Source organism: Canis lupus, chromosome 21, assembly GCF_011100685.1.
Source record: "Canis lupus familiaris isolate Mischka breed German Shepherd chromosome 21, alternate assembly UU_Cfam_GSD_1.0, whole genome shotgun sequence".
Classification (NCBI taxonomy): Eukaryota; Metazoa; Chordata; class Mammalia; order Carnivora; family Canidae; genus Canis; species Canis lupus.
In genome coordinates, this window is record NC_049242.1 from 15,565,999 (window position 1) to 15,592,818 (window position 26,820).

The 26,820-nt window shown below is 36.4% G+C and overlaps 1 protein-coding gene across 31 annotated transcripts in view; it reads left to right on the forward strand.

Annotated features, from left to right (window-relative positions):
* DLG2 (discs large MAGUK scaffold protein 2) overlaps positions 1 to 26,820 on the forward strand; it is a 1,987,603-nt gene that overhangs the window by 1,674,868 nt on the left and 285,915 nt on the right. For all 31 annotated transcript variants that reach the window (XM_038568427.1, XM_038568453.1, XM_038568428.1 and 28 more), the window contains one exon: positions 5,184 to 5,286. In XM_038568427.1, coding sequence (XP_038424355.1) covers positions 5,184 to 5,286 — 103 coding nt within the window. The remainder of the gene's footprint in view (positions 1 to 5,183; positions 5,287 to 26,820) is intronic.

Below are 26,820 nucleotides of genomic sequence, written 5' to 3' on the forward strand. Positions count from 1 at the left end.
AAGTCAGGCTTCATGCTTGGTGTGGAGTCTGCTCAAGATTCTCTCTCCCTCTCTGTGGTATCTAGGTGGCTCAGTCAGTTAGGCACCCGAATCTTGGTTTCTGCGTAGGTCATGATCTCAGAGTCATGGGATTAGCTGCCACCCCCCCATCAGGCTCTGTGCTTGGAAGCGATTCTGCTTGAGATTCTCTTCCTCTTCCTCTGCCCTTCCCTCCACTCATGCTCTCCCTCTCTAAAATACATAAGTAAATTTTAAAAAACATTGGTTTTAAAAAAAAAAGTCATATCAATGATGTAAGCTATTTTTGAATGCATCTAAAAATCCTATCTGAGCAACAATTACTGGTAAAAACTCAAAAGCTCAGGGATGGAAATAAGAGTCAAAGTGACCTTGAAGAATTTGACTGAAGGAGAGTATGTTTGCTAAAATCTGGAAGAAAATCAGTAGGTACCTGGGTAGTGTGGTATTGTTCAGGATAATAGCAAGATTCGGTGAGTACTGGCCCAGTAGAAAATGAGCATGCACCCATAGTAGAGCACATCTGCTATAGTGGGAAGAAGTCTCAGCTGGACGAGAAAAGACCAAGGCTGGTCCAACACTATGCTAACTCTGATATGACTTTGGGCAGGTCCCTTCTCCTATGAGAATGACTTTAATGTTCTAATGTCTAAGTGCTGGATGAACAAGTTTCTAAGGTCATTTCATACTTCATTCCAGTACTGAAATTCTGTGTTCATAAAAAAAAGGGAACTCATATCTTATATTTTGTATTAACTAATTTCCATTAGATTTTATTTCATCGCTTGTAATCACAGCTCTGAAAAAATACAGCAATAATAGATACTTTTGGCTGAATGCCTGTTTGTACCAAGGTCTATGTTAAGGGCTTTACAGATATTTTCTCATTTATTTTATGCAACAGTCCTGATAGAGAGGTAGATATTATACCCATTTCATAGGTGAGAACGCTGAGATTTGAAGAAGTTAATTGACTTTCCCAAGTTATTTAGATATAACTAGTCAACTCAGAATTCAAACCCAGTTCTCTGATTCCAAATCTTCTGTTCCTTCCCACTTTTCAATGTTCCTCTTAGTGGATTGAGAAAATTTCAGAGGAATGTTAGAATATTAAAAGATTTTATGTAGAAATTTGATACTATAAAGGAAAGGTCTGAGAAAGTGTGGGTGTTCAGCTGGTTTTCATATCAAACACTAAACTGGGGGCAGCCCAGGTGGCTCAGCGGTTTAGCGCCACCTTTAGCCCAGGGCGTGATCCTGGAGACCAGAATCGAGTCCCATGTTGGGCTCCCTACTTGGTGCCTGTTTCTCCCTCTGCTTGTGTCTCTGCCTCTCTCTCTCTCTCTCTCTCTCTCTCTCTTTCTCTCTGTGTCTCTCATGAATAAATAAATTAATAAATCTTTAAAAAAAACCCACTAAACTGTCTTCCAGTAGATCAAAGATTGAGTGGCTAAAAATTAAACTCTGGTTGTACTAGAAGAAAATATGGGTAGTTTGTTAAGTATATTGGAGAGGGGTAGATATAAAACTCAAAAGCTAAAATGGAAAAAAAAGGGATAAATGTAATTGTATCAAACATTTTAAACTTCTGTATGGCAAGAAATAGCATACCAGGAAAAAGTTAACAGTTACAATACAATAATACAAAATACAAATACCAAACTAATAAGAATATTTGCAATAGTTATCTGAGATGAAACACTAATATTCTTAATAGGCAGATAAATATTTAAAAGAACAAACTAAACAGGGACACCTGGGTGGCACAGTTAAGCATCTAATTCTTGATTTTGGCCCAGGTCGTGATCTCACAGTCCTGGAAGCCTTGCATTGGGCTTCACGCTCTGCAAAGGGACTCTGTTTCTCTCCTTGTCCCTCTGCCCTTTCTCCCGACTCTCTTTCTCATAAATAAATAAATATTTTTAAAAACTATTCAAATAAAAAATAGGTGAAATAAGAAAATTGCCATTTTATGCAAAAAGAAATGCAAATAATTAGCAAACATATAAAAAGATGCTTAACTTCATAATTCTTAGAAAGGTAAAAGTGAAAAATACAATTGTGTACATATCAGAATGGCAAAGGTCAAATATTGCAGTATATGCAATTTCTACAAGACTGAAGAAAGTCAATCATATTTTATTTGTGGGAATATACATTTTTGGAGACAACTTGGCAATAGCATCAAAATTTAACACTTCATACCCTTTACCCAACAACTTAATATTACATGGTATTTATTGCAGCATTGTTTAGAATAGCAAAATGCTGTAACAATCGAAGGGGCCATCAAAGCTACACTGTTAAAATAAATTTATGTTGCATAATAGAACATAGCTATCAAAAGGGATGAGACACTGTATAGGAATATATGAATGAAGAAAGTTCTCTAAGATATATTAGTAAGTGGAAAAGATAAAAGTATAAAAAAATATAATATCTTATTTGTATAAAATTTTAAAGTTTTAACTTGATAAACCTGCTTATGTTCATAACGAAAATAATTGGTAGTATATATAAGAAGCCATCAAAATGTTTATCCTTAGAATAATAAGAATTAGGGGGATCATTTTATTTTTATGCCTTTCATATTGCTTTAATTTTCATGTATGTGCATTATGTACATACATTAATTTTATTTTTTATATCAATACATTATTTGGGCAAGAAGATTCTGGCCTTTTTCTTTTTGCTTATTCCTTTATGAGTGTCTGGTTGTTTTGTGAATAAATAATTATGTTAAAAACATACAAGAGCAAATTAAAAGAATCGAATAATACATGTACCCTTTGACTTAGAAAGTATCTTTCTAGGGAATTTGTCCTTCAGAAACACCTTCATAAGTGTTTGTAGTAACAAAAAGCTGGACACAACCTTACAACCTTACAATGGTAGGAATCCTATTGCAAAAAATGCTGGTCTATCAATACCATGGACTCCTGGGCTCCTGTTAAAAAGGTAAAATGGTGGGCAGCCCTGGTGGCTCAGCAGTTTAGTGCCGCCTGCAGCCCAGGGTGTGATCCTGGAGACCCTGGATCGAGTCCCATGTCGGGCTCCCTGCATGGAGCCTGCTTCTCCCTCTGCCTGTGTCTCTGCCTCTCTCTCTCTCCTCTCTGTGTATTCTCATGAATAAATAAATAAAATCTTAAAAAAAAAAAAAAGGTAAAATGGTATGAGCTGATATGGAAGGTGTCCAAGATATATTGTTAAATGAAAAGCAAAACAGAAACAAGTTATAGAAAAAAAATATATATATATATATTTATATATATGATCCTACTCACTTAAATAAAGATGTGGTGATATATTTAAATATATAAAGAAACAGAAATAAAGTTATGTGCATGCATACACATATAGTAGATTTCTAAAAAGTATACACAAAAAACTGCTAACATTGGGTGCATCTGAGAGTAAAGATGATGAGGGGATTTTTTTACTTTTCCTTAGATACCTTTCTAAAACATTGGAATTCATTTACCATGATCATATATTATTTTTTAATAAGATATTAACCCTAATTGTTTGACAAGAGAAGAGATTATTTGGCCCACGGAGTTTGTGCATTTAGCTTCCTGCAGGCAAGAGCCTACATCTAATTACTTTTCCTGTCTCTTCCAGCTGTCTGAGTCATATTATGACTCATCCGTGCCTAGACAGTCTCTGAAATGACTGTCATCTACTAACAAGTGAATCCGGAATTCTGTAGTTCAAGTGAATCCGGAATTCAGTAGTTCAAAGCATCTTTAGACTCAAAGAGCCTCCCAGTCACTTCCCTTTGAGGCAGAAGAGTATTGAGTCTTAGGAGGCAAAAGCACAGTCATTCAGCTGGTGAGTGGCACAGTCAGGCCACACCCAGCTCAGGGGACTTCTTGATGTTACCATGTCATCAATGATTTCAGTAAGGAATTCACCAGAATAGAAAGCCAGGGAAGAGGCATGGAAAATTATAAAAGTAGATAAGGAGACTTTCACAAAGTTATTATGAGAAGACTAGGTTGTGGAATTAAAGATTACATATATTCCAGGCCTGACAGGGAAACAGCGGCAACTCACTATCCACCATCCAGTGTCATTGTCTAAAAGGATCGATAAAAGGCAAAATAAGATTTTATATTTTACATGTGTCTGGTCAAGTTGTTGTTGTTGTTATTTTTAATTTTTCATCCATGGTAGCCAACCTCTCTGTAATAAAAGGAAGCAGATTTCTGGTTTCAACTGCAAAAAACTAGGTCTATGTAAGTTAGAAAAGTGGAATTACTATGTGTTCAGTGGAAGCAGAAAAGCTTCTTAAGGGCTTGCCTTGTTCACCTTTGTTTTCCACCCATGGCCCCTCTCCTGGGGCAGAAACAGAGCCCTGTCATCGGAAAGCACTCAGTAATTATGTTATGTTGACTTAGACTAAATTGATTTGAGAAAGATTTTAGCTTTTACTTCTCATTAAATTTGACTTCAGAATGATTTTTCCCTCTCAGCAGAGTTTTATGCTTGTTTTTTGGATGTTCTGTTTCTCTTTTGGCATCAGCCCCAAAATGGGAGTTAGCAACAGCAACATAAACTCCAGGCATTCTTTATTTCATTTTGTCAGAATTCATTCTGGAATTGTACGTGAGAAATGGGGCAGTCAAGTTTATTTTGGAACAAGGCTCAGGGCTGTCTAACCAAGCTCAGGATGACAGGACCAGGCACATGACCAAAACGAGGGATTTGGCGGGTAGCCAGCCGCATTTCATACAGTCTACTCAGAACCTCATCTGAATATATTAATCTGTCAGCACATACTCGTCTATGTACATTACATGTGTCTCTCCTTATTATCCTGTTTTTCCTCTAATTTTGAAGGCTCATATCCACCCCAGAAATCTAGGAAACTCACAGAGACATATTAAATGCACACACTAAAATTATTGTAGACATGCATAGACAGTTTCAGCCCAGGCAGACATGCTATAAATGCCACAAGATGAAATTTCATGTCTTTGCTAACTGAACGTTGTCAAGAGCCTGAAACTTTCTAAGTAACACTCAAATGCCTTGGTAGGACAGGAGGTGTTTTGGGGCAGGTGACATAATCTTAGACAGCTTCTCAGTTTGGAGAAACTTTTTTCTTCTATCAGAGTAATATGCCTTTCAAAATACCAAAATTCTCTGACTTCCTCTTTCAGGTGAATGGCATTGATCTCCGTGGAGCATCGCATGAACAGGCTGCTGCTGCACTGAAGGGGGCTGGACAGACGGTGACCATTATAGCACAATATCAACCTGAAGGTCAGTGAGAACCCAGGCTTACAATGTCCCCATATATTTCTTTGTGAATGCGTGCCCACATTTCTGATCACCTGTATTAACCAATCTCCACCAATTAGGGTTTTTTTTTTTTAACTATCCTGAAAAAAAATTTTAACTATCCTGAAAAATGGGTGCCCCATGTTCAAAGAACATGAGGCTTCATTACCCTTAATCTTCCAAGGAAAACATCAGTTAGAAAGTCTTGTTTGAAAAATGAATTTGAAAAAAAATATAAAACCTAGCATCAGCTTTTTTATTTACGTTCTAATCTGGTATACATATTTGGTCAGCAATGGACACTATCAAGAGAATTAATGTGGACTAAGCATCAAATTGACATGAGACAGATTAATAGGAGAAAATCAGATTTCATAGCAGATGTATGGGGGAATCCACACAGACAGGCAAAATAAGGTAGATATGTCATCTTGAACTAAGAAGCAGGCAGGGGTCTGGGGCTTCAGAAGAAAGGAGTGCGCTCACAGAACCATAAGAAGAACAGATGTTTGGTAATGAGATGTTTGCCTTGCCGTACAGATGGGTCACTCAGATAAAATTTATCTCTGCTAATAACCCTTGTTCTGGGAAAGACCCCCGAGTGAGATTCGTCTGTGTATTTATAGGAGGGGCAAAAGTTTCTCTTGAGCCTGTAGGGTTTTGAGATTGCCTTCAGGTCAAAATCCACATGCCAAAGTGGCACATTTGGTGGGGGAGGGTGGATGTCCTGAATCCCTTCAGAAGCAGGAAGGAGAGAGAGAAACAGACATGATCAGTGGACCATATTCTCTCTTTGTGGCATTAACTCTTCTTAACACTAACATGGTTTTTGGTTGTCCGTGATGTGGATTTTTTTTTTCTCGTTCTTTCTGCTATAGTATTTGTAAGATACTCCTGTAAACTCTGAAACTTGGTGAGATGTCATAAAGTGAATTAACCAACTGAGACTTGATAAGATATCCTAAATTGCATTAGTCATACCCTACTCTTTGGTGTGTTTCAACATCTGTTTCTATGATCAGAATAAGGTTCAATGAGACAACCTGGACATTACCTGTTATGTAGTTGATTTTTCTGCAAATTTGTATGTAGATTACTCCCTTTTGCTAATGAAATGCAGTTAAGCATGCTACAGTGGGCTAGACTTTTTACATAAAGCAGAAGAATGTGGTTTCTGTCTTTAAGAAATGTAGTTAATTACCCTTGGTCCACATGGCTAGCAGACAGGTCAATTAACAGATAAACATGAAAGTACAAGATGCCTTTAAGGGAGAGCCTTTTTGCGTAGGGGTATGAAGAGTTTCTTTGACCTTGTAAAGTGATTCTTTCTTAATGTCAGTTGGTCTGTTGTTCTTTAGAAGGCTGAGGTTTGTGTCTTGCCTGTGGCATCTTAGATTTTACCGTAATGGTGGCCAACCACATATTTCACGTGAAAATAAAACACTCTGCATATGTCTTTGGCATGTTATATTTATTTTGCATGCCTTTAGAATTAGAATTTGCAATTGAGCTATTAAAAAATGTATTAAATACTTTCTCCTATTGGCCTCACCCAGTATGGCCAGAGATCTGGGAAAGAAGAGATTTGTGTTGTCAAAGATGAATGATGACAGCACCGGGGGAAAATGTTCTTCCCAGAGAGTTTTGAGTCTTTCTATTCTTAAAAATTAGTAGACATGTCTTCTAATAGGAATAAATTGGCCCCCAAAGTATCCATTGTAAAACAGAAAATAAAAACATCTGGGTTAGCATAATCTGATGAGCAAATTCTACTTCATATAGAATAAGAACTTTTCCATGGGATTTTTCCATATTCTTTGTAGCTGTTTTCATTCAGTCTCAAAGTGCATGCCTTTCACCATAATCTGGCACATGGCATAAATATCCCAGGCTGTTTTCCTATTTTTGAAAAATTTCATCTCAAACACCAATTACACCAATTAGAAGCCCTTGGTAGTAAAGATAGCCATTCAAATGACCTTGAACAGAGTGATTTTAAACTCATAAGGGTTATATGAGAGAACAAGCATGTCATAGTCCTATCACATAAATCTTCATCTTAAGCTTCCTACAGCTTTTGTTTCCTTTTAACAGTATATTTAGTTTGGATACTCTGCTGTACTTTGTGAAGATGCCTGTTCAAAACACGTCCTAAAAATCATGTAAATAGATTTTCAAAGTGCTTCTAAAGAAATCTGTAAATGAAAACAAGCAGCTTATTTCAAAATGCCAAAGTACAGATAGGATTCATAGAACTTCCTATTTTAATAGTCTATTCTAATTTGTCACAGCGTTAAATCAGTTGGAAATGTGGTAATGTAACATCAAGCAATCATCTTTCTCCCTTTGTAAATTTAATGTATAACTGAGCATTAATTTAACTATTGTTTGAAATGGAAAACTGATTGGGTTGTTGTTTAGATCATTTAGGGACATTTAAGCTATACCACATATTTAAGAAATAATGAGCAATTTATCTTGAAAACAACAAGTGAAAAGTAAGAGTCATTAGGAAATTCTTATCAGAGGCCCTTCATTTGCACCAGTATTGTGAGGTGTCTGTGCTAAGACAAATTTTATTGACATCTCTTTTGGTGTGATCAAGAACCAGGCTTCCAGTAAATAAGTTTTTAAGTTACTTTCGAGTGCTTTTATCAGGAATATAGTAGATTCCTTCCTTAATATTACTAGATATTCAGAAAATTTGGTGCTTAACCACATTGTAAGTCTTTGTCTTTAAGGAATTTTTTAATCTAATTGAGAAGAAAGGACTTAGATACATTTAATAGAGATCATTTCCTGATGACATAGGACCAAAATTGCAAAATAATGACACCGTCTCTGAAAATTATGGACTGTCAGAGAAGGGATAAACCATGCAGGCAGGAGTCAGAACAGTACAAGAGTACTTCATGGAAATGGGGAAATGGAGCTAGACTTTTAAAAATGGGTGAAATTTCTATTCTGAAAAGCAGGGAGAAAAAAAATATCTTGCTAAACTAAAAAAGATAGTGAGCTCTGTGTGTGCAAGCACAAAACCTATATTTTGTTCACTAATAATTCAATTTTTAGTGGTGTACATATTATTGGTATTTCTTAAAGAGTTGCTGAACTAGTGAATATAATTTACCACTCTTTAGCACTTGAGTTTCCACTTGAAAATAATTGAAAATTGGAGGGCTGATTCAGTTTTACTACTTGAATATTTTCATTTTTGACTCAAAGAAAAAAAGTGTTAAACAAATGTGTATTGCAAAATATGAAAACAGTTTCCAACTGTGTCTTCCATAAGACTTAGCACATTATTGGAATAATTATAAATTATTTAGAATTAACATAACGTAACAATAAATGTCTTCCTTGACAAGTTTCACCATACAAAGTAAGGCCAAAGTTGTTATACTCACTTCTGCCTAAAATGATCTTGGCCCCAGTTGTCTAAATTACTCTATCCATCATCAAATTGTATTCAATGTCTAGTTCCAGGTAGTAGAATTAAAGCCAAATGTGAAGAGTAACATGCAAACAATGTTTCTTTTGGTGGTATGATTCTGATTCATTTATACCATGAATAATCTACTTTCTATCACAGCTACTTGGAAACTAATGTGTATTGTATTGATAATAGGAAGAGAATAATGAAGTTATTTTCTCTATTTCTTTTTTTAAGGGGGTCATGTATCTGATACTTAAGAAATAACTCTACTTAAGCAATATGGGAAGTTAATTCTTGTAAAAAAAAGTCTAATGATATATATATATATATATATATATATATATATATATATATATCCCTTTCCTATCCCTCTCCGGCCATCTTCCTCATCATTTTCAGAATTACTGTTCTGAAAGATATGACTCCAAGGTTCCTGTGCACAAACTCCACGCCCTTCACAACATGGTCCCAGCCAACCACCATGCTCCCTTCCCACTAACTCCACCATCATCACTCACCAGCATCATCCTCTTTTATCCTCCCACTGCTACATAGGACTGCTTTCTGCTCCTCAACATTTGGTCCTGAACAGTCATGTTTCTGGGCCTTTGCTTATGTGAGTTCTTCTCCCTGGAATTCCATTTTCTTAGTGGGATCCCATTTTGAGGACCTACAGATGTCAATTCCACTACGATGTCATCTTTTATCTGTTAAGTAAGTGTTGATTTATTCTTTCTCTGAGCTCTCCAGACCTGTATTCAGATAGTTTGTGTGTCCCTTAACATGATTTGCACATTTTCCCACTCAAGTACGCTTCTAGAAGGCAAGAACTCATTTATCACTCATTTTATGTCCTATGAGAATTTGCTTAATATGAATTTGACTATACTTTATTAAAGAGTTATTGAATGGATCTCCATTTGTTTTAGAAGTGCAGTATAATATCTTCAGTGTGTTGGCAAATAATTAATAGTAAGTGTTTAAGAAGTATTTGCTGAATGAATATTAAATGAATTGCCTGGAGTTTTGATATTAGATGCAGAAAATGGTAAATGAATCCCCAGACTGGATATTTAGTGTTGATGAAGTTTTTAGGTGGTACCTTTTTTTATTACAAACAAAAGTGACCCTAGTGAATAAACATCTTTTCTCCTGCATTGAGGAAAATCTACAGCTATTATTCTGTAATATAACACAAAGATGATTAAGCTTCTAACATTTTTTTAAAGTTCCAAAATTCAACTTTAACACCATTGATGAATTTTAAAAAGTCATTGGGGTGCCTGGGTGGCTTAGTCAGTTGAGTGTCTCACTCTTGGCTCAGTCAGTTGAGGTCATGATCTCAGGATCACGAGATCAGGCCCCCACATCAGGCTCCATTCTCAGTCTGCTGGAGATTCTCTCTCTCTCTGCCCCTCCCACTCATTCTCTCTCTCTCTCTCTCTCTCAAACAAATAAATAAACCTTAAAAAAGTCATTGATTATAACCAAATTATGCATTTGTCCAAAAGAGTCTAACACAGCATTTCTCTCTGAATCAGACTGGGGCAAACCTTTATAGCATTTGCTGCCTTCTCAATATGTAATAATACCTATATTTACTATGAGATCACTGACTAATGTTGAAATCACAAAGTACAAGATAGTACTATGAGAATGAAGTGAATAATATAAATTGTTTGATAAAGCACAAAATAGAGACATTTAATTGCCAAGATATTCCTATAACAAACACTAATATCCTCTTAGCTGTAATCTGACTACTTGGAGCATTGTTTTGGATATTGCAAAGGCTTCAGAAGGGCCTGCAAGTAGAGAAGAAGAGGTCAATGGCGGTTCCTATCAGCAAGCGGGAACTTGAGTAGACAGTGGGAGGGGTCTGATTTTTCCCTTTTAAAAAAAAACTTATTCAAATTCCCATTAGTTAACATACAGTGTATTATTAGTTTCTCATGTACAATATAGTTATTTAATACTTCCTTACAATCCATCTTTTATCTTTTAACAGACTACTTGAGTTCCTTGAAAGAAAAGCCTGATGGACAGAGTTAATTATTGCCTGGAGACTTATAAATTTGGTCTGGTTTATGGAGTTGTGGCAGACTGGCCATGTTGTTCATTTATACATGTATTCAGTTAATGGATATTTTTACTGAACACTTACTATGCCCCACTCAATGTTCTCAGGAGATGATAAAGCAGTGAAACAAAAGTCCCTCTCAAATAAATATTAAATTTGCTAGATGATGATAGGTAATATAAATAAATAGGAAGAAAGGTAAAAGTGATAACATAAAAATATATGGTGGGCAGAGAAGGCCTAGTTAATGACTCCATATTTCAGTAGAGATCTCAAGGAAATCAGGGAGTAAGGCAAGCCAGAAGGTAGGGGAAGAAAGGAATTATTCGAAAGTCTTGGTCTACCAAGTATGGTTTTTGAACCAGCAGCATAGATACCAGTTAGCTGATAGAAATGCACAATCTCAAGCCCCAACTCCAGCCTCCTAAGTTAGAGTCTACATTTTATCAAGATCCATAGGTTATTTATGTGTACATTAGTTTGAGAAGTGCTGCACTAGAATCCTTGAGGACCCTGCAAAAATTGTGGCTTGTCACTCTGGGTTGGAGTCCTTCTGCCTAGAGTACAGGGAGATGTCACATAAGCAGCATCACTAGGTTTGATTTCTGGCATGTGTTAACGATTGGTCATCCCTCGGTGGTTTTACTAAAGACAGGTGAGGCTACAGAGGATCTAAGAAGTTCATCTGTCATTCACCTCTCCCTAGCCTATACCTCTCCTCTAAATACAGATTACCAAACACATTCATAAATCTTTTTTTTTTAATTTTTTATTAATGATAGTAACAGAGAGAGAGAGAGAGAGGCAGAGACATAGGCAGAGGGAGAAGCAGGCTCCATGCACCGGGAGCCTGATGTGGGATTCGATCCTGGGTCTCCAGGATCGCACCCTGGGCCAAAGGCAGGCGCCAAACCGCTGCGCCACCCAGGGATCCCCCATAAATCTTGCTAGAACTTCTCATCTAGTGAAACAATGAACCTATTTAGGCTTCATTCCCTTTCATTATGGCCTCTCCTGCAAGTGAATAAGGAAGCACTGAGTTAAGATGAGGTAAGATTGAACTTCATCCTGATAGATGACTTTACAGACCAAAAGAAAGTCAGTAAGGCATCACTTTAAAATTTCTTTAAGTAACTTATTATATTTTAAGGCAGAAGTTCGGTTCAGTAATCTTTTTTACTCCTTTTAAATTGTGAAGCTAATTCAGAAAGAAAAGCACTCATTCTTCTCAGAATGATGTGAAACTCTTATCTTTTCCAGAGTTACTATTCTGAATTAAATCACAGGCTTAAGCCAGAGTTGGACACCATGTCTATTTCTCTATAAGGTCAAAGATGTGATGAAAACTTAAAATGAATACACAATTTATCCTCTGAAAAAAATGTAGACAATTTCTATACCTAAAGTTTCCCAGAAATGAAAAAACATACAATATACAAGAAGCTTACTTTCAATGCAAGCTATATTTCTTTCTTTAAATCAATATCTACATAACTTTATGCATATGAATGAGCAGCTGTGGCATATTAAGATATTTTCTCAATGCAAATAACTGCATCTTAAATGCCTACGCAATATTCATAAAGTCCAGCTGTAGGTCTTGGTCAGAAATTGCATCAGCATCATCAGGGAACATTCAGGATGAGCTTTGGAATGGAAAGTACTGTGCAAGACTCTGGACTAGGAAGAGAAGACCAGTATACTGGTGCCAACTCTAATTCTAGCTGTGTGACCTCATGCTAGCTATTCATCTTTATGGGTTTTCATTTTCTCATTTAAAAATAAAAAGTTAGGATGAGTAAAATATTTTCAAAAGAACTCTCCAGTTACTGAATCCTAGCTAAAAGACATAACTCCTCAAGTAGTTGAAAAGTATAAATTCCGTTATTTGAAGATTTTTGTCACTAATACTGCATTGCATTTTTTGCATTCTTTAAGAAGAAATGAATGTACAATCTGAATCATTTGGTGCATTCTGTGTGATTTAACTAAAATAATTGAGAAATGGAAATTGAGAGTTGGAAGAATTCTTAATGATCACCTTATCCAGCTTCACAGATGGAGGAACTGAAGCTCAGTCAACATCTACACCAATCTCTATTGGTGGAAATTGCTCTCTGTGTTTAAGAGAATTTGAAACCTTTAATAATGGTTTTAAGTTTAATTCAAGTAGCAACACTTGTTGCTGGTTGGGGCTTTCAAGATTAACAATTTATTGTACATTTTTAAAAAGATTTTATTTATTTATTCAGAGAGAGAGAGGCAGAGACACTGGCAGAGGGAGAAGCAGGCTCCATGCTGGGAGCCTGATATGGGTGGGACTACAACATCTACATCTGTAGTTCTACATTCTACATATCAGTTAAAATATTGAACTGAAAGCAGTTCAATATCTTAAAACTTATGCGCTATTAAAGCTGAGGCTAGCTAGACAGCTAAACACCTAGTGAGTTTCTTAATTCTTTGAATTTACTGTAGTAGCTCATGATGGCTGATGGTTTAAATAGCCCAAGAAATCTAATCCAATTAGATTATTATGATCAAAAGAGGCTTGAAAAATTCTTATGGAACCTCAGGGCTTTTTATATACATAATTTCACTTTCATTTCTAGCTTATTAGTCTTGTTAATTGCTTTTATTCATGTATCACAATTGAAAGATAGATATAAAAGAGCTTTAAAAGTGTAAGCACAAATACCCACCATTTGCTTCAACGTGGATGGAACTGGAGGGTATTATGCTGAGTGAAATAAGTCAATCGGAGAAGGACAAACATTATATGGTCTCATTCATTTGGGGAATATAAATAATAGTGAAAGGGAATAGAGGGGAAGGGAGAAGAAATAGGTAGGAAATATCAGAAAGGGAGTCAGAACATGGAAGACTCCTAACTCTGGGAAGAGGAGGAGGGTGGGGGGTGGGGGTGACTGGGTGGCGGGCACTGAGGGGAGCACTTGGTGGGATGAGCACTGGGTGTTATTCTGTATGTTGGAAAATTGAACACCAATAAAAAATAAATTTATTATTAAAAAAATAAAAGTGTAAGCAATTACTATTAATCAAAAAAAAAACTGGGAATATGGATAGTTCAAGAAACAGTTCAAATATATTATGCTTTTCCTCTTCCCTATCCTAGCTTTTTCATGTGGCATCCTTCATCCATCTGCCCATCCATCCATCATCAGTTCATCATTAGTGATATTCTGTATTGCCACATATTGGGTTTCTCCAAATATGTTGCATTAAATTTTGTTTAATTAATTTGATTGACATATTCTAAGTTTTACCGAACTATTAGGAAGGAAACTTACACAAAACTTTATATGACTCTAGAATTTGCATTGCTTAGCCATTTGTTTATCCACAAATCTCTCTCATATTCCTATAGACTCCACCAACAGGTACTGCCTTCTCCTGCAACTAGAAATCTCCCAGGATGTTCCTTCACTTAATGTATCTTTTTCTTAGCCTTCTCCCAGTTGCTTTTTTAACTCCCCAACCTCCAACTAACACATAGCACCATAGCGTATGACAGAAAAGATGATTCCTGCAAACAGAGTCTGCAGATTCATCGGAGGTTCTCTCCAGATACGTCAGTGATTAATGATGCTGCTTCTTTTCCATGCTTATACCCCATTTTGGACCTAGGGTAATGTAATGGGGCCAAAGTGAAATATCACTTCCTGACTCTTAAAAAATTCTCTTGACCTAATTATCTATCCTGGGGATACAATATCTCAAATTCATGTCAGAGGGGCTAAAAATATTTACAAAGTTCATGTAGATCCTTTCCCTTCATGTTATGCCATCTCTGCCCAGCCTCATAATAACTTTCATTCCATAGTTAAATATCTTGATCTTTGGGTGTCTCATCTTATGATTTTATAATATTTCGAAGGACCCTTGACATCTAGTGACATAAAGCACTCACTCGCTAATACTGAAAGAAGGCTAAAATAAATCTTTATGCCAGAGACATTTTGACCAAAAAGATCTCTTAGATCCACCCCTTGCATTAGTCACACCCAGATCAAACATGTGGAAATAAAGAGCCCTAATCTTATTCTTTACTATACAAGTATTAACAAATGAACCCAGATCCCCCACTGATAAGGAACGTTGGGACGTTATAGACAAATGTTAAAGAATATTCCACAGACACAAGCAGAAGGGGAATAGAAGCTAAAACAGACCTAAAATACCTACTAACTTTACTCATATTCTCAGTGCCGAGTGTAGTTTACCTCCACATTTGTCTGAAAAATCCCAGTATTTAAGCCAACCCTCAAATTTAATAATGAGTAATGAAACATTTTTCTTCTCCTTTCCCTGATTCTGCAGCTGATGCTTTTTTGACCACGCCTGAGCCACATCACTTTTCTCAACAGTGATGTCCTTGTTTGTTAATTAAGGTGGTTAGAGAGATTATTTTTAAGGCTCTTTCTGGCTGACATTCTATGAAATTGAGTTACTGTGTCTTCTAATTAGAATGTGTCATCAAGGAACAATTATTGCAAGCAGATAATTTCTGAATGTTCTCATTTTACTTCTCACAGTTTAAACACATGGAAATTCTGCTTTCATCCATTTGCTGGGAAGGGGAAAGATCTCTATTGGTGGAAATTTCTCTCTGTGTTTAAGAGAATTTGAAACCTTCAATAATGGTTTTAAGTTTAATTCAAGTAGAAATACTTGTTGCTGGTTGGGGTTTTCAAGATTAACAACTTACTGTACATTTTTAAAAAGATTTTATTTATTTATTCATGAGAGACAGAGAGAGAGAGAGAGGCAGAGACACTGGCAGAGGGAGAAGCAGGCTCCATGCAGGGAGCCTGATGTGGGTGGGACTCGACCCTGGGACTCCAGGGTCATGCCCTGGGTGGAAGGCAGGCGCTGAAGCCACCCAGGCGTCCCTTATTGTACATTTATAGACTTCTTATAGCCAAAATTTAATCAGTTTCATAAATTAAATTAAGCGAAATTTTAATTACTAACCTTGGAAAGTGATATATTGGGGATGAAAAGGAATAATATGGAAAAAATCCATTTCAGTAAATAAAAGATCCAGAAATCCAAAAGAGTGGTGGTATCTTCAATTCTCAGAATCACAAATATTAGCAACGTTAGAATGGAAAAGCCAAGCTCAGGAAATATAAAGTATACATCTTTAATGTGCTTTATAGATTCCTATTCCAAATAGGCTTCCTGGTAGATTCATTGAACAAGTCTATAAAAGACAAAAGTGCCCAAATTATACTTTGGTTCAAGATAATCTTCTTTCACTCTGTTTTCTCATATTCACGTTCCAACTGCCTAATAAGAGATGCTGACAACGTGGGGAAATTAAGCAACGGCGAGTAAAAATTCTTTCATTCAATTTTCATTCAGCTAATATTTATTAAATGTTTCCAATGAGTGACACAGTGCCCTAGACATTGGAGACAGAATGATGAGCAAAACAGACATGACCCGTTTCCTGATATACCTACAGTTAGTGCAGTAAAATTATACCAGTGAACAATGCAAGGTCAGATGAATGCTCTAGAAAAAGAAAGAACTTAGATCTAGACTCCCCAAGTCTACATGTTCAAGTATATTCTTAGTGGATACTAAGCCAGACCAAAGCAAAACAAATAAAAAAAACTCTGGACAGAAAGTCAAGACCTAGACAGACAGTCAAGAAGGCATCCCTAGGAAATATTTTCTTGAATCTGAAGGGTGAGTAGGCATTAATTTGTCAAAGCAGAGCAGAGGAACCAGTTGTGAGGAAGAGGAGGAAAATGTATCTAAGAAAGTGAGAGAAACACCGTGCATGAGGAAGTGAAAGAGGGAGGATGGGCAGATTATGGAGGACAGGTATTTGGTTTTTTCTCCTGAAAGCAAGTGTGTTGAAAAGTTTTAAGCCAGAGGCTGGCAGGATCAGAGTTGTTCTTCTAAAAGATAGCTCTGGCTGCTGAATATAGCATAAGCCAGTAGTGCCATAAAGACTGGGAAAGACCCAGTGATAAATGCTCATCCAAGTGAAATGGTAATGGTAGGCTTAGAGTAGTGGAAGACTAGGTGGAGAAGAGTAGACAGACTAGGGGGGAAAGTTGGTGGTAAAGTCAGTAGACATACATATCGGCTTATTAAAATACATGATTTTATCTATTTTGTTAAAATATGGGACAGCATGACTGACTGTTACAAGACAAATAAACCCCTCAGGGAAAAGCATGTGGATTTGTTGTTGTTGTTGTTGAAGATTTTATTTATTTATTCATGAGAGACACAGAGAGAGGCAGAGACACAGGCAGAGGGAGAAGCAGGCTCCCTGTAGAAGCCTGATGGGGGACTCGATCCCAGGACTCTGGGATCGTGCCCTGACCAAAGACAGACACTCAACCACTGAGCCACTTGGGTGCCCTGGGAAAAGCATGTTTTATTCATCTTTATACCCGAGTCCCTAGTACAGAGAACCTCGTTCATAGTAGGCACTCAATAAATGTAAACCAAATGAAAAAATAAATGAGTGATCCCAAACAATAAATGAACCTATTCTATAGGAACTCTCTCTTCACTTTTTTAATTTTAGTTAAGGCAGAACAAAATAGAGATGTCAAGGAAAGAAAGATGGAAAGAGAAAGGGAGTTGGTAGCAAGAGAGAGAATAATACAACTAGTATGGAGCATTCACCGTCTGCCTGATGACATTCTAAAACCTCTACATATGTTTACACATTTGGACGTCTCAAAAACTTATGATAGAGGTTCGATTGCGTTGCCATTTGCTCATTTACAGATAAGGAAATGGAGACTCAGAAAGCATAGATGGTTTTCCTAAGGTGAGACAACTAACCAGTGGAGTACAACCAGAAGTCATTTCCAGGCAGAATGACTCCAGAACAGCCATTGCGCTGTATCACTTCTCACAGGAGGAAGGAAAAGGAAACATATTTATATGGTGATAAAAAAATTAGAGAGAAAAGAGGGAGGCAGTGGAGAGGATGTGGAGAATCTAATGAAGGAAAAATGCCATGTACTGGGGTGGGGGATGGAACAGAGGTACAGAGGGGATGAAAATGAGTCAGATGGAGAAATAGAGATAAGAGTAGTTAGGCTCAATCACAACTGACCTGCCTGCCTGTTGGCCCACTTCCCACTACTGGCTTGCTGAAGGCCCTGGGCCAAGGAGCAGATCCAGCTGGGTGGGTGAATTCTCTTCATCTTTAATCTGTGATAGTTGTTTCTGTTGTTCTTTTCAAGATATGAGAGTTTGGGGCCTGCAGTTCAGCTCTGAGACTAGGTGTGCCCCCAAACTGGGATAAAGGCAGGCAGAAGGCTCAACCACGTACTCCCTTTGAGGCCTGAAGTGAGTGATAACCTCCCTGAACCTGAAATTCTTCACCTGTATCATAGAGATAACCCTATGTACCTTCCAAAGTTTTGGGGAGAATTGGAGAAAATAGATGTAGAATGTTTAGAATATATAAGGCCCTCAACAAATGACAGCTAGTGTCACAACGCTCAACAACAAGCTTGTGGGATAAACATTGCACCTCCCCCTGATGCACCCCCACCACCATCAGCCCCACTCTAATCACATCTTTGCATTATCCTTAAAACCATGTACAAGTACAGACAGGATCCAAGAGCTTCACAAAATTTGGGAAGCAGTAGTGGTTAAGAGTTCCTACTGTGTTATCAGATAGATAGGCTCAAATTCCATCTCTGCCATCAACAGCTATGTAACCTTAAACAAATTACTTCACCTCTCAGAATATCATTCTTTATCTGTAAAATAAAGACTCACACCTATCTTTCAGGACTATTTTGAGAGTTAAATAAATCAGTACATGTAAAATGCTAAGCATAGTCCTTGACAGACAGCACATCTTCAATAACTGGTAACTATCATCATTACAGTAATTATCAGAAAGTCCAGAAAGTCTATAACGTGGTTATTGTGTGGAGAGAGAGAGAGAAAAAGAGGGAGAAGTAGACTCAGAACAAGAAAGAAAGTTTAAAAAGTCCTTGGGTGTCTGTGGATACAGGCTTTTAAGGGATTACTTTAGGCAACCCATGTGGGAATTCAAATAAACTGTCCTCTGCAGAATTCTGGGGTCCAGTGAAAGAATGGCAGGAACAGAGGGTGGGGGGTACCAGAGGAAACAGTCTGGGCCCTGGCTTCAGTCTCCCTTTAACCAGAGCAGGCTTTAGCTTTATTTGTTTTTCATGTTTGGTCTTGGATAAATGAAGAATTCCCTCACCATAAAACAGTTTTAAGCTGTTTTAACGGAAAGCAAGAAAAGCTATTAGAAATAAGGCGTGTGTGTGATTAGGATAAAAAAAAGCTCAGTTAATTTTCCACTAGAATGTACACTTCATGAGAGTATCAAGTTTTGCCTGTTTCGCTTACTGTTTTGTTCCCAAGACCTAGAACAGCGCCTGGCACATAGTAGGCAATCAGTAAATATTTGTAAATGAATGGATGAATGAATGAGCTAAACAAATATTCATGCCTTGCAATTTCTCTTGAGCTGTAGTGGCAGGGCAAATTTATTCCCACTGAAATGCCTATTGGGAATCATGTTAATTAACTAGAACTTCCAAACATTGATTTTCCATGTTGGAAAGGTAATCGATCTATAAGAGTAGATTATGTGGTCCCAATATTGATTTTGGCATTACTGCCGACCAGGCTGCCAAAGACAAAACACTCTTTTACTTTGGTTGTTTGATATGTGAAAGCAAAATTTAAGCATACAAATAGTCTTTTTTTCTAGTGAGTCTCATAGTGGCTTTGTGTATTTTTGTAAGTCTTAGAAACATTAAATAAAATATAAAATATTAGCTAGCACAAGTTTAAGGCTTTTCCATTCACAAAGGGCTTTCACATATGTTTCTGATGGGGTCTAGACAACTCTGAGAGTTGAATAGACAGGTAGTATTATTATCATTCTCATTTCTCATAGGTAACAAAAGTGAAGCTCAGTGAATTTAAGTAACTTGCCAAGGTTGTGTTACTCATAAGTGCTGTGAGCTAAACTTGGACCCAGATCCTCTGATTCTATTTCTCGTGCTTCATACTGCGCTTCAGATGTTCTTTAACATCATGCTGTTTTATAATTCTTTTATCCAAATACAGGTGTTGTAATCAATCTAGAATTACCAGGCTTTCCATAAGTTTGCTAAACAAACACATTTTGAAAAAAACATATTCATGTTTGTTTGATGGGTGAATGTATGGTGGTATATCATTTTAACTTTATTTTTTTATGAGATTTTATTTATGAAAGAGAGAGTGAGGTGGGGAGAAGAGGAGCAAAGGGAGAAGGACAAGCAGACTCCATGCTGAGCGCCAAGCCCAACACTGGACCCAGTCTCAGGACCCTGAGATCCTGACCTGAGCTGAAACCAAGAGCTAGAGGCTTAACTGACTGTGCCATCAAGGTGCCCCTTAATTTTATTTTGTAATAGTAAGATAATTACATCGATTCAAAAATCAAAATAGTATTAAAAGATATACACTGAGAAGTCTCACTTCTACTTCAACTACATCAACCTCATTTCCTCTTGCCCTCATAGGCAGCCATGTAATTAATGAGAAATTTATTTAAATAAAAACCAAAAATGAGATCATAAAGGAATATAAATAAATCTTATTTGCAAGTCTTAAAGGAGAAAAAAATGCTTAAAAGGATGATGCTTAATAGCCCAGATAGTTAAGGAGTAAAAACTTGTTCTTTTTTACTTGTGTAACACTTATATCTGCTCCTGATACCTTAATTATTATTATTTTTTAAGTAAGCCTAATGTGTAGGCTTTAACTCACAACCATCAAAAGTTTCATGCTCTACTGACTGAGATAGCCAGGGGCCTCTATTCCTTGTGCCATAAGATATTTTCCCAATTCAGAAATAATTTTATAAGTACTAGATTTTCTTTCAGTGTGACTATCATAATACCCAATGTGTTATGTAAATTGTCAGGGGATCACAGGTTCCAATAGAAACCTTCATGCAATTGCTTTTCATTAACTACTATGCTTTTTTTTTTCTAGAAAAATTTAATAAATACCCCTTAATATCCTTTGAAGAGGTCACTGTAGTCTAAAGCATTCTAAAATCAAAGTTAAAGCCACCCTATTCCCTTGGAAATATATGCAAGAATTACCTAGGTGCATGTAATAGGTATCTTCATATAAAAATATTTGTAATCTTTCTTGATTATGTAATAACAAATAAATAAATTCCTCTTTGTTTAAGGTCACTCAGAAGATTCTTTATAAGATGATGGATTTCTTCATAATGTAAATAATCGCACCCTATTTTATCCAAATTTTAAATATTTTTGTTTTCTTTTAAATATTTGAATTTCTTAAAAATAAGTATCATTTATTGTGGGAAATTTTTCTGGGAAGCAAAAGGAGGAATGTTAGAGTTTTAGTAACAGTCCACAGCTGTTATGACTTAGCAATGAGCAGCAGAAACACAAAGGGTATAAAAAGAAAAAAGAAACCCAAAGGGTATTTTCAAAGAAACACTATTATCTATAAAATTGCAGAGAAATAGTTGCTTTGGGTAAATATTAGTGAGAAATAATAAAAGTAGAATGTCTACACAATCATCATCAAAGGACAGGGAATGCAGTCCAAAGAGGTGAAGATGGGAAGATTATTGGAGGGATGTGGGTGGGGGAGGTCCTGGTGGGGACAACTTGCAGAAAAGACTGTTGAGGAAAATGAAGTATCTTCAACTTGCCTAGTTCTCTTTACGGTTAGGAACACAATTCTAACCTCCTTCTAGATTCAGGAGAAAACATTTCCAATTGTCTTCTGATAAAGAAATACTTAATCTTATTGAAAGAAAGAAAGTGGATTTTCTTATTGATCTTTTATTTGATCATTTTGTGATTGTTGATGATATTGATATACTTCATATGTATTATTGCAGTTCTTTCCTCTGAGTTATGAAATTTCTCAATCTGTGTTTTCTCATTGCAAATCTCTATCTTTGTCTTTCCTAATTAGAAAGCAAAAAAAAAAATTTTTACAGAGATCCTGAGACTCTAGAACAAGCTATAAATAAGATACAATTAGGGGCACCTGGATGGCTCAGTTGGTTCAGCTTCTGCCTTCAGCTCAGGTCATGATCTCAGGGTCCTGCAATCGAGCCACACATCAGGCTCCTCAACAGCAGAGAGCCTGCTTCTCCCTGCCCCTCTGCTTCTTCCCCTGCTTGTGCTCTCTCTCTCCCTCTCACTCTGTCAAAATAAATATAAAAATATATTTTTAAAGGTACAAATAAAATATCTGGGTAAAATATAAATTATTTTATAAAATGAGAGTTGATCTTTCGAATAAAATTTAAGCGCACTTATTGAGTATTACATGCTAAGCCCAGTTTTCTTACTCTACATAAATGAATCTAAACGTATGTCTCCTTCCACCTTCCCAGGTGCACCTCTCCTTGTACTTTATATTTTACTAACACTAAACTTGCTTATCCTTCACCTAACAGGTTTTGATGTTTCATCCTCTGTGACTTAGTGACTATTATTCTGTCTGCCCAGAATTCCTTTCTTCCTTTGTCCACTTGACAAACTCTTTTTCTCTCAAAGAACAAGCTAGAGATCATCGCCTCCAGGAAACCTTCCTGGCTACACCACTCCATCCCCAGTAGACTACTACTGCTTCCTTCATGCTACCTCAGTATCTGATATTGTTGCATTTTCCCCTCAGTTTTGTAATTCAAGTAAACATACATCTAGCGTCTCCACAGAGTATTTCATGGGGGAAGGGAGTGAGTATAGTAGGCAGTCAATAAATGTTTGATGAATGACTCAATCAGTAAAGAGTTGAGTCTAGTGAGAATCTTGAGAATGGATTGGAACATATGGAGAAGCTGACACTAGTTCTAAAGATAGTAATAAAAATACATGATAAACACTTAGATGGAGGCAAAAGAATTCTTACTTTATACCATTCTGAAGTGTCCACATATGTTAAGCAAGAAACCAATTTAAAAGATTCAAAAAATGTAAGTAAACATGGAGAGAGTAGTTAAAACTACTCATAGTAATTATTATTATATCTAATATATCTAGATATTCATATATGCTGTTTAATCCTCACAAACATCATAACATCATTATCCCCATTTTGCATATGAGGGAATAAAATCTCAGTCAAGTTACATAATGAAGTTGCAGAGGCAAAATTCCAACAATGGTCTCCCTGACTCAGTGCCCATTTGCAACGGTACCTTGGAGAAAGGCCAACAGTACAATCTCAATTACTGCCCTCTGTGTCCTCACCTACTCCCCATTTCTTTAGAAAGGAGAAAAAGTCTATGGTTATACAACTAGCATAAGCCAAGTTCATGGATTTGATAGCACTTTCTCTTCAAAGCCTCATTAAATGTGTTATATGCTTAGTCTTAGAGTCTGTGGAGGTACATTGTACTAAACCCTAGGGCTTTAGATTTCCCCTTGCTCTAAGGAAGCACTTTTCTTAAGTCTAGCAAGATGGTTGCTTAATAAAATATACAAAGTGCCTGAGCAATTGAAGGAAGAGAGTAGTGATTATGGTTTAAAACTGGATATAAAAAGAAAGCAGATTACCACTGAAGTGAATATTTCTGCGTGTCATTTGGTTTAAATGGACCTGTGATTAGAAAGAGGAGAAAGACATCTGAAAAGGTCATTAGAAAAAATAGTAACAATTTTGAATTTCAACTAAATGGATAAAATTTGGAACATCACAAATGGAAATACTTTCTAAAGCTCTCTACACTAAAGCATTTAACATAAAAAGTATAAATGCCATAGGAAACTGTATGTAACCTCTAAGGGGCAACATAGTTGGTTAATAATTAATGAGTCTATTTGAATAAAATAACATCAGATGTGTATAAAATATGTTTTTAACACAATGAATAGCTGAATTCTAGGCTTCAGCAAAACAGGAAAAAAAAAGTGCAGAGTAGGAATCAGAATCAGAAAAGAAAAAACCTGAGAAGAATGCATTTTATTTTTAGTAAATATGTATTCTCTTTCTAGCCACAAACATGAGATTACAGATATAATAGACTTAATTACCAAGCCACTGGAAAGTAAATATTTGGGAAAAAATAAAACTTACTTCTTATGAAGAGAGACAGATGTTTGAGGGCAGAGCAGAAGTCATACGGTCCTTTTGGTACTTTCTAGCTGCATGACCTTGTGAAAATTATTTAGCCTCTCTGACCTTCAGATTCCTCATCTGTGAAAAGGAGTTAATGATGACTTCTTTGTATGGTAATTTTGATGAATATGTCATAATCATAATTCCTGGCTCATAAAAAACGCCCAGTAAATGTTAACTACTAAAATAATGAAAACTAATGTTGGGAAGTGCCCAGTGTAGGCCAGACACTGTTCTAAGTGCTTTCCAAGTAATCATATAATCCTTAGAGCAAGCCTCTGAGGTAGGGGTCATGATTGTTTCCATTTTACAGCTAAAGAAACTAAGGCACAGAAAGGCTAAAATGAGTTGTCCAAGATCACAGAGCCAGGGTAGTGTTAGAACTGTGATTCAAGTTCTGGTCTCATTCTACTGTCCCTGTTCTTGGTCATCTTAGCATGCTACCTTTTTGTAATAAAATGATAGCCTGTTTTAATTTCTCCATAACATTTATCACTGCATGTAAGTGTCTTATTTGTTTGTTTGCTTGGATCTTCTCCCATCTGAAAATAAGCCCCATGAGAGCAAGAACCTGAATTGCTTAATTTATTAGTTTGTCTTCAGCAACCAGAGCAATATTAGGCACAATGTAGATATTCAACAAAATTATTTATGGCAAATTGAGTTATAATTGTATTTACTATTATAGAAAAAAATGCTGAGAAATCATAAATGATGATGAAAGAATCAAAATAAAATATGTGTAAGAAAGTAAGATTCTAAAAAATAATAATATGCAGAATCATTGCTAGACATGAATCAGAAACACTACCCAAAATTAACAACAACAGTTTATTTACAAAATGTGGCCTTGGCAAAACACATGGCACATATGTTTTCCCTCAGTTGTTGATAACAGAATTAAAGACAGGCACAGCCCCATTTTTCCTCATTTTTCAAACTGATAAGAAAGAACACAATCTGGCATTGCCATGGAACACAAAGAAGTACCAGACACAAATAGGACTACTTCATAATTCATTGTAAAAAGAAAAAAAAGCATTCAGCAAAATCCCCTGACATTAACCCTAATACCCATATTGTTTATAAAAAGAAAATACAATGATAGCATTTGCCATCGCCCAAGATACTGAAGAAAGCACAATGTCAAGGAAGTATCATGGATATTATATCTGCCAAGTGCCCTCAAGATTCCATGTGGACCTACTACTTTTCATTTATTATCCACATCTGCAGCCCAGGAAAACATACCCTATCACTTCATTGTGTGTATTTCTATCATAATTCTGTTGCCTGTGCTTTCCATGGTAGGATCAGGCAATACTTTCCTATCTCTATCCAGCTAGAAAAACAAAAAACAAAACAAAACAAAACAAAAACAAACAAACAAAAAAACCCAAAACCATCTATTGTGCCTCCTTTGTTCTGACACTTTGCTAGGCACTGCAATGGAGACATCCCACTTTCAAAGGCTGAAAAAGCAGGTCTCTTTGACTTCTATGTTTGTCTGAGGCTTTTGACTACAATGCGGATTTGGGAAACTTCTACCCTCTATGCTAGAACTAAAGGAGTGTTGTTAGTAGCAGGTACCAGGGTCTAGATGGAGGCTACCAGGCACAAACAGACAGTTTTGTGGTATCTGTTCAAGCCAAGCCCAAATTAAAAGACTTTTTCTTATGTGGATATAAAATAACCATAAAAGGGCCAGCATTTTGATCTATAATGTAGTATTGGTATGGAATTTTAAAAGGTAAATCTCAAAAAAAATTTTTAAGAAAAATAAAAAGACAAATCTCCTTTTCAAGACAGATGCTAAGACATCAGGGAAATTTACAAAACAAGTCTGCTACTTCTAACCTCTAACAGTAATTTTAGAAAAAAATATTTGCTGTTGGGATCCCTGGGTGGCGCAGCGGTTTGGCGCCTGCCTTTGGCCCAGGGCGCGATCCTTGAGACCTGGAATCAAATCCCACATCGGGCTCCTGGTGCATGGAGCCTGCTTCTCCCTCTGCCTATGTCTCTGCCTCTCTCTCTCTCTGTATGACTATCATAAGTAAATAAAATTAAAAAAAAATATTTGCTGTTGATTCTGTATCCTATTAAGATGTTAATTTTTGGTTCCCCAAATTTGAGAACATAGAGACCTTTTAAGAATTGTTTTAAACATTCTGATAAAAGAATTAAGTAGACATATAACTATGAAAATTTCCCTAGAGTTTTCTTTAGGCTACAGTTTTTCTTTTTTTTTTTTTTTTTTTTTTTTTTTTTTGCAACACTAGGGACCAAACAAAAAGAAAGTCAACACATCTTCCCCAACATTAGTTCTTTCTGGCCTAGAAGATGGGGTGTGAAGGGGAGGAGATGTTCATTTTAACACTATAATGTAACAGGTAGTTTGAGGTAAAGTTTTCAAGGGTCTTTCCAGAAACCTGGATCATATCCAAGTAAAATCCAGGATGTATGCCTCTCTATCTGCCAGCCCCTATAGGGCAGGCTTACTAGCCTAACTTCTTATAGCCTGAGAGCCAACTTTGTCTTTCCTCAGGGCTGGGACAGACTGCAGACATCTGGCCTCAAAGGAGCTGTGATTATAGTGGCTAAAATATTTAGAGAGCACCTGCTGGGTAAATAAACAGACACTCTAGTGGAGCTGTGCAAGCACAGATTCTGGAGCCAGACTCCCTATGTTCTACTCCTAAACCTGTCATTTTTCAGCTGTGAGATCTTGAGCAAAATACTAATCTATTGGTGCCTCAGTTTCCTCATTAGTAAAATGGGATAACCATAGTAGCTATTTATTAGGATTATTATGAAGATTAAATGAATTAATATTTGT